At 30.6% G+C, this 9,653-nt stretch overlaps 2 protein-coding genes across 2 annotated transcripts; both read left to right on the plus strand.

Annotated features, from left to right (window-relative positions):
- The first annotated feature begins 491 nt into the window (after positions 1-491).
- Positions 492-4,737, plus strand: LOC145182688 (uncharacterized). The gene is made up of 3 exons (XM_080057889.2): positions 492-663; positions 982-2,124; positions 3,242-4,737. The coding sequence occupies exons 1-3, from the start codon at positions 603-605 to the stop codon at positions 4,537-4,539; spliced, it is 2,502 nt and encodes an 833-aa protein (XP_079914015.2). The 5' UTR covers positions 492-602; the 3' UTR covers positions 4,540-4,737.
- Positions 4,738-6,381: 1,644 nt separating this feature from the next.
- On the plus strand, positions 6,382-9,653 carry LOC145182748 (uncharacterized). The gene is made up of 6 exons (XM_090074693.1): positions 6,382-6,897; positions 7,395-7,527; positions 8,591-8,654; positions 8,750-8,842; positions 9,016-9,081; positions 9,166-9,653. The coding sequence occupies exons 1-6, from the start codon at positions 6,465-6,467 to the stop codon at positions 9,457-9,459; spliced, it is 1,083 nt and encodes a 360-aa protein (XP_089930819.1). The 5' UTR covers positions 6,382-6,464; the 3' UTR covers positions 9,460-9,653.

Raw genomic sequence — 9,653 nt, forward strand, 5'->3', positions numbered from 1 at the left:
GGAGCAGTTAGTTGCCTATTATGGCATACTTGTATTTTTTTTTTAATGGTATATACTTATAAAAAATCAAAATAGTAAAAATTCTGAGCTTCATTATTATTCTGCATGCTAGAGGGAATACACCCATGTCAAAAATTATTTTTTAAGTTTTCAGGTAATGACTCAGAGAAACGTTAAAGTTAAGTATGCCATCATAGGCACCTTTCCCCTATATTGAAAGTCATCGTTTTAGAAATATTGCATTAACAATGGTTAAGCATTTATGATGCACAATTTACAACTTTCTAAACTAAAAAACGGTTTAATTTTATTTTTCGGTTTCTAGAAAAAAAAAAATAATGGCAACAACCTTAAGTTTTCTTTAAGAACTCAAAGTTTCTCAGCGTGACTGTTCTTGTTTGGATCTCGCGCAGTTAGCACATAATACATCAAATAGCATAGGGCATGATTCGTTGGGACTCTTTATAAAAGCTAATGAAGCGTTTCGACGCAAATGTTTTTTTTGCAGTAGACAACCTCATGATCAGCATAATGGAGGTGGATAGGACGTAACACGCGAGCAGACCGTAAAGTATATCTTATGATTCGTTAGTACCTTCACTATGTCCAGTTCCTTATGGCACTTGCTATTTTTGGTTATCTGTCTAATATGCATTAAATCAGGTAAAACAAGTTTTTTTTAAATAGTTTCGTGTTTAAAGGTGATGACGTATTTTGACTTCGGTTTTCGCAAAAGTTGTTTCGCAATTCATTTTTTCCAAATTTATCAGATTCCCTCTCTATGGAGACCAACCGAAGATTTTTTCGATTTTCATGGTTTTGTTATTGAGATATTTTACCACCACCACCACCAGCCATTATAATAACAGAGCTAGGCTTTTTGTCATTCAGTTTGGGTCAGGGTTGTTCGCCATAGCAGTGATCTGTAACAGTGATTATTATTTGTAATCATACGATAAATAATATTTTTATATTTCATAGCTACATCTGCCGATTTGAATGCAACGATAATTTCCAATTCATCTGCTCCATTTCTCAATTCGTCGGAAGTGGAAACTAGCTTCTCCAATAAAACCGAGTTGGATCAAAAACCTGCAGAACCATTGAAAAAAGAGGACGACAAACACGTCTCAGTAAAAGAAATAGAAAAAATACCTCCCGCAAAAAACGATGAAACATCGAAAGCAAATTTAGAATCTCTAAAAAACGAAAGTGAAAGTAAGCCTGAAAAAGGGAACAGCACCACCCATAAAATTCTTGACAAAAAAAATCGAAAAAAAGTTGTAAAAATATCAAGTTTTGTAAAATTAAAAAGCAAAGACAAATCAGAAAAAAATCTAAAAAATCATTTTTTAAAACCAAATAAAAAAAAACACAAAGGATCGTCAAAAGGAAAAGAAAACGATTACGAGGATGAAGAGTATGATGGTGAATACACCAGCACATCTTATGACTACCCTGCTTCTAATGAGTACCATGAGAGCGACGAGTATTATACTGGAGAAGGTCATGGTTATGATTCGAGCTATACGGATAACGGGAATGGTCAACCACAACAAATTGATCAAAGCTATAATTATAACTACAACATTCACCCAAATAATATGAAGAACCCACCGATAGATTCTCAATTGTATGAGTATAAAAGTTTTCCAATACAAACCGCAAGTACGCCCACGGATCCGTTCCAGAATTACGATGAGCCAAATTACGCCTCTGATAATTTTCAAGGCAACGTTGGTTCTAGCATATCAAATATCGGAATGGACGCTGTTGGACCATCGGTAGGAAATACCGTGCAAAGTATAGGAGCCACTGCCTTGGAACCTGCGTTTAGGAGTGCACCTTTAGGACAAGGAACGTTAGGTTCAACTGGACTTACACCAGATGAATACAGGCAACTTGAAGATGGATTCCAACCAATTAATACTAATCAATTAGCCAGTCAACCGGAAGACTTAAGCGCCCTCAGCTACGTGAAGAAAAGAACGCAGAACACTCACAAATCTAAAAAGAAAGAAATGGAAAAAGTCGGACACAAGCACTTGATGAAGAAATTTCGTAACTCGTCTTCTGTTAAGCACCCCAAAATCGACAAAACTTACAAAAGAACAATTATGATTGGTAAGTGAGAAGAACTTTTTTATGAATGATAATTTTTTTCCTTGTAAAAGAAATTTTGAGACTATGAGCTAAAAGTCAAATGTCAGACATCAATTGATGTGAACGAGTTTCAAAGGATATCTAAAGTCAATGGATTTATAGATTGTAAAACAAAACATTTTATTTGAGATTTTTATTCGTTCCAAAGTCACAAAGAAATTCTTTTGTAGTAAGAGTGTTTGTATAATCTGTTTTTTACCAAATTATCGTTTCTCTCATCCAACCTTTACCTCTTTAAAAAAATCCATCCAGTGCTTGTGTGGAAAAGTTTGTACGTGCCGAACGAATTTATAGTTAACTTAAAATGCGTGAGCACACTTCCGAACGTGTCGTCTGAATATGTACACATGCATTTCTGTAAAATTAATTTATTGGTTTAAAGTGATTGTGTATATATACTTTATTATTATAACGAGTAAAGATGTTTAATATTAATTCAAATCTTTTTTTTTTGTTTGTAACTTTCATCTTTGCAAACATTCATATGTTTAAGTGTTCATGTTTGAAAGGGTTCATGTTAGTAAGTGTTCATGCTAGTAAGTATTCATGTTTGTGAGCGACGTTATTTACACGTGTTTACCTTTAAAATGTGAAAAGAAAGGTTGTTTACATTCCAAGTTCAGAAAATTACAATATAACTGTTATTGTAACATAATCAAGATAATCATTGTAACAATCAACATAATCATTGTAACATAATCAACATAATCATTGTAACATAATCATCATAATCGTTGTAACATAATCAACATAATCGTTGTAACATAATCAACATAATCGTTGTGACATAATCAACATAATCATTGTAACATAATCAACATAATCATTGTAACATAATCAACATAATCATTGTAACATAATCAACATAATCATTATAACATAATCAACAAGAAAAAAAATTTATAAAAAGTTTCAAGCTCTAAAACTTTAATATTTCCTTTAAAAAATTCTGGAAAAATACAGAGCATCAATCAAAGTAAAAAAAAATGTGAAGAAGTCGAAAAAAAAGAAAGAAAAATTAAAACTTTCTTGATTCAATGACGTCACTCCTATTTACGTTTCTTAAATGTTTACTTAGGCAACCGGGTTTGCGGTTCAAAGAAACACATTGACATCCATTATCAAGGAGAAATTTCAAAAAAAGGCGATATCACAGAAGATGTTACCTCAAGCCTTCGTGCCACAGACATATGCTGTAATGAACATAATGATTGCCAGAGGGTGGTGCCAGCTAAAAGCACTAAATATGGCTTTCAAAACGATATTGAGTATGATATTATGGCTTGCTCTTGTGATGCCAAATTTCGAACTTGCTTAAAAAATGCAAACTCTTATACAGCTGATGCCGTTGGCCATCTTTACTTTAATACGCTCAAGATACCGTGCTTAACCTTTGAGCAAGAAACTTCTCCCGACGTTAAAAACTCTATAAAAGAGGCATCCAATATTGTCAGTGTTGTGCCTGATGTCGAAACTGAACGAGAAACAATAGGTGGGGCTCAGCTAGTTGTTTCCCCAAAAGGTTTCGTTCATACGGAGAATGACAAAGAAAATATTAAAAGTTTATGGAGTAAGCTTGTTAGCAAAGTTCCCACGACAGCAAAAGATGTATTAGAACCTATTGTAGCTACATCACCACTTCGAGCTATTTCGCAGCAAACAATTTTTAAAATAGATCCAAACGAGCAGCAAGCAATGAATATGTCATTAAAGAAAGAGGATCATGACGCTGAAATTCAGATGAATTCACGTTTTAACAAAAATAACGATCCTGGTTTTTCAACAGCGCAACATTTTCTTAAAGAAACAGAACAGTCGAAGCTACCTCAATTTCAAAGCGATCTTGAAAAACAGATCTATTATATTAAAAAAGTAACAGAAGAACCTGTCATTCTTCAAAAAGATGAAGACCAATTTCGTTATCAGGCTGATCATCTCCGCATTCAAAACGATTCCGAACAACTTCGTTCTCATAAAGAAAATGAAATTCAAAGTTTGCAGAAAGAAAATGAACTATCCCATTTCCAAAAACAGCCTGACCAAATTCACTTTCAAAAAGAGATTTTTCAGCCAAAGTTCCAAAAAGAGAATGAGCAACCTAGAATTCAGAAAGATCTTGAACAACCTCGTATTCAGAAGGAAATTGAGCAAAACCGAGCTGGATTAGAGATAGAGCAGCAGAGAGTTCGTTTGCAAAAAGAAATAGAACAAATGCAGGAGCAAGAAACAAACTTAGAAAAAATCAAAAAAAGAAAACGACCAAATATAATGAACCCAAATCCGAGTCCAAATAATCCCAACCCCTACACTAGTAAGCTAAGAGGAGTAGTTACGGTTCCAGAGGCTTACTATCCGAGAGTTTCTTTGTACCGCTAGTCTTATTCTCCAGTAGTTCTGAATTTTGCTTACATTAAATCTTGCTAGATTACCATATTTCACTCAGTAATAATAACTAAAATCCAATAGTAACAATAAAAAGAAAAGAAAAAAAGAAAATCCGTTAAAATAAAGCGCAACTTATGTTTTTGTTATCCTTTTGTTTTGTGGAGAAAAAAAAAAGAAAAGTCAAGTGCTGCATGGAACGGGGGGCAACATCTTTCAAAAACCAAAAAGTTAAAAAAGTAATGTTTATGAAAGTTTTTATCTGTAACTTTTTTAATACATTCATACAATATCATGAGTTTTTAAAATTACATTGTCGTTAATAAATATACCACCACTATGAACTTGTATCAACAGCATAAGAATTGGCGGATGACAAACCTTTGTTAATGTCAACATTTTTAAAGATTTTGTTGTTGATTCTACATAAATATTTTAAAAGTAAACTATATAATGAAGTTTTAGGATCTCTGAACCCCCGTAGAAAGTTGTTCTAAAGCTTTACAATTTGAGACTAATAGCTAAAGGAGCGATTTTATGTGTGGCGCCGGTTTAATAAATTTGACATAAAATGAATTGGAAATGACCAATAACCGGATCACCGTGAAACGTTAAAATTGAAATTATTTTTATTTATAATTAAGTTAACTTGCAATTAGGTTAAAATGAGCTTAAATAGAGAATTAAATAGCTCCGGTAAAATTTTTATGCCTAATTATTTAGAAATTTTCAATTACAATTCACTTGATTATAAGTAAGTCTTTTTGGCAACATAGAAATCAGATGGACGTGACTCAGAACACCATCAAAGACAAAAAACAGGCCGAATCTTGTAACTAAACTTTTGTCATGATTGCTTGTATAATCTTGATTTTACAAGGTATCATCACCATTATCATGATGATGATGATGATGATGATAATCATGATGATCATCATGATTATCATCATCATCATCATCATCATCATCATCATGATAATGGTGATCATGATACCTTGGAAAATCAATGATCATGATAATCATGATTATCATCATGATGATGATCATCATGATCATCATAATCACCATGATCATCATAATTATCATCATGATCGTCATGATGATGATGATGATCATCATCATCATAATCATGATGATGATGATGATGATGATGATGATGATGATGATGATGATGATGATGATGATGATGATGATCATCATCATCATCATCATCATCATCATATTTTACATCATATCTTATTCAAAATAACTTGTATACTTAGAAAAAAAAAAAAAGTTTACAAAATTATGTTCATTTGTTTCAACCCTTCAAAATATTTTGCAGAGTTTCTATTTGATGAAGACCGTAAAATTATTACTATAATATGTTTATCAATGATATATTATATATACTAGATGTCTAACTTGCGGGATTTTATTGGACAAAAAGTGAAGCCGCTTTTTTTGTTTACAAATTGAATCCGCCATTTGTAATAAGGGCAAAAACTATATCCACCATTTGTAATAAGGGCAAAAACTATATCCGACGTGCGAAATAAAAGTTAAAAATGAACGTTTTTGCCCGAATTAGAAATGGCTCCCACGGCTTCACATTTCGGATCGAAGTTAGACATCTAGTATATATAATATATCATTGATGTTTATATGGTACTTTTATAGCAAATTTACGAATAAATATAGACTTGTCACACCAAAGACCTCAGTTTTAAAGGCTTAAAGAGTTCTCTCTTATTAACTTCAGAAAATTTGATTTTGCTCCATTGATATAGAAATTTGTACTTTGTTCGTTATCGTTCGTTAAAAAAAACCGAACGCCGAGGCTTTTGCGTAACTATAAAAAAGTTTCTTGTAAAAAAGAAATGGCTGATGTAAATTAAAAAAGTCGGTCCTATTGTAACAAACTTAATGCCGTAAACAAAATGGCGGACGATTTAACAATTGATGGTCTAGAAAGTAATTCATTACTTTCTGTCGATGAAGACAATCTGAGCATTATTGATGGGTCTTTTTATTCTCAACCATTGATAGCATTACAACCTAACTCTCATTTAGGCGGTAACGAAACAGTTTCAGATGGTTTTTTTGAGGATTCTTTAGCTGATATCCCTTTAGTAGGAGAAGAGCAAGAAATTTCAACTGAAGCTGCTATTCAACAAACCCCTGAGAAATCAGGAAATAAGCGTAAAAAAAACAAAAATTTGAAACCGAAAATTAAACCTAAAAATAAATCTACAACTGCAAACAGTGATATTGATGATGCAAATGAGGTTGATGTTCCTCGAAAATGGTCCAGAAAAAAGGTGCAGATTAAAACATTTGAAGGGGAATTTTCAGTTTTTGTATGGGCTTCAGGTATTTATTAGGCAATATTTCAATTTGTTTTTATATATAAACACATGTATACACAATCTGGTAAAATACTTTAAGCACCCTACAGAACAAGTTTCGTATAAGATGACAAAATCTTTAATGTAGTTATGAAATACAAGTTTATAGTTCTTTTAGACAAAATTAATTCAATATGAAGTTTCTCCTTTTTACAGATACAATAAAAATTTTAAAATTATTTGATATAAATGAGTTAATGCTGCAAAGATTTTTAAAAAATTGAATGGTACAAAGACTTTTAAACAAATTTCTTCAACTTTTGACACACGAACACAGAGGCTAAAAAAAAGTCCAAACCCTATTCATAAATACTTAGATGCATGCTTACATACATATATATATATATATATATATATATATATATATATATATATATATATATATATATATATATATATATATATATATATATATATGGATATATATTAAAGTGCCAAGTTATGAAATATTTTTTTCATTAGATGAGAATGAGACCAATATTGAAAATCAAAGTGAGGAAGCAAAACTTGTTGAACAAGTCGATCTAACTTCAAATATTTCACCTGCCAAAGATGTTGATCTTAGTGATCCTAAACAACTAACAGAGTTAACTAGGTACATATAAATTTTAACTTTTGAAAAATACTTGTCATGAAAGTATCATTTTAAAAAAGCTTTGTGTTTAAAAACTTTAAGCAGTGGCAATATTTAGTCAATAATTAAACTAAAATTTAAAAATTCTTAGAATTTTGAAATCTTTAAAAATTCAGAAAAAATTTTGTTAACCATTCTTCCAAAGAGCTTTCCAGAAAATAGAATTTTTTAAGAAACAGTATCACTTTGTTATTGTCAGGTTAGAATTAAAGCAAAATGTTCTATAATGAGGGTAAAAAAGCATAACAAGATTTTGTTGTAAAAGTAGATGTTGTTTATTTGTTAAAGAATAGCATTCAACAAAATCAATTTCAAAAATTGTTTTTGAAATGTCTAAGGGAAAAATGTCTTTATGTTTATTCAAGAAAAACATTGATGAATATTAAGGTTTGCTAAAGTCATAGTTCACCATCTAAAAGGGCAATTCTTTAACTATGAATTACTTTAAATTTCAAGAATTGCTATGCACAAAATTGCAGATGTGAAAGTAACAAATTTTTTTTTTTTGTTTTTTTTTGTTTTTTTTTTATGTATAAGTGTCATGTTTATCACAAACTAAAAATACTCTGATGACTAAATTTTCATTGAAAAAATTAAAAATTTCATCTATTAACAGAGAAAAAAAAGTTAAGAATAACATAATAAGAAATATAGTTTTCTATCACATAAAATAAAAAAGGATACTTAGCAATTTTTCTCTCTATTGCTAAGACATGCTGATGAGTGTATCAGTATCTTTCCAGTCATCATTTTAAAAAATGATCCTCAGATTTCTTTTTTCAAAGAATTTTCATTAAAAAACTTAAGGTAGTTTTGTTAGGAAAATGGCAGGTCTTTATTATTCAAATAGGAGTTTGTATCTACTGAAATTTTCTTTTCTGGTCTTTGTTCTTAAAATTTCCCTGCTCTAATCTGTTCCTCTGAAATTTTAAAGCATCAGCCTTTTTCTAAATTTAGTAAATCTAAATAAAGCAAAGTGTTTAATTAGGATTGTCTTTCTGCATATTTTTAAAAATTCATTTAGAAAGTCAAAGAAGCAAAAGAAAACAACTGAAGAAGCGCCAAAAAGCATTTCATGTCCGCACAATGTAAACTTGAACTCAATATTCTTTAGCTTAGGGTTTCGTTGTAGAATATTATTTTACTTTTTTTTTTTTTTTTTTTTTTTTTTTTACTTCCAAAGGGTTGCTCAAAGTTGTTTAGAGACAATTCAGCAATGCGAAAACATTTACATACCCATGGTCCTCGTGTTCATGTTTGCGCAGAATGTGGAAAGGTTAAGTATCTTTCTTTAATACGTTTTTTAGTAAATACAATATTTTATACACATTTTAAGTGTATATAGTTATTTATGTATTTACATATTTAATTGTTTTGTTGTTATAACATTACATAATTTACATAAATATATGTAAATATTCAATAATGCATTTATTATCTTTTTCATAGGCATTCACTGAGAGTTCTAAACTAAAAAGACACCAGCTTGTCCATACTGGTGAAAAACCATTTCAGGTTGTTTTTCATTTAAAAAGTTTTATTTTTTATTTTCCTTTTTAATCAATTTTCAACATTTTTTAAAAGTTTTATATTTTTTAGTGCACATTTGAAGGTTGTGGCAAAAGATTTAGTCTTGATTTTAATCTTCGAACACATGTTCGAATACATACAGGAGACAGGCCATATGTTTGTCCTTTTGATTCATGCAACAAATGTTTTGCCCAATCAACCAATCTTAAAAGTCATATTCTAACGCATGCAAAGTCAAATTCAAAAAGGGATGCTTCACCTTCAGAAAGTTTTGCTGAAGAAGAACTTGTAATAGATCATGGAGAAACTGGTATACCTGATGATTTAGTTATTTATGAAGGCATAGAGGAAGATATTGTTTAGCAATAAACAACAACTAAAAAAAGGGATACCATAAAAATCTGCATCAGATATTTGAAAGGGCAGATATGCCAAACATGTTCTGTTGATATAATAGACATTTTTTTGTTACTTACCCACAAAGAAACTAGTTGTATGAAACTTAAGAGACAGTTTATAGATATATCATGTGTGAATAAAAGAATCTATAATAATAA

The sequence above is a fragment of the Hydra viridissima genome, unplaced genomic scaffold, assembly GCF_058129835.1.
Source record: "Hydra viridissima isolate aposymbiotic clone 2 unplaced genomic scaffold, HvirCarnegie_v1 scaffold_17, whole genome shotgun sequence".
Taxonomy (NCBI): Eukaryota; Metazoa; Cnidaria; class Hydrozoa; order Anthoathecata; family Hydridae; genus Hydra; species Hydra viridissima.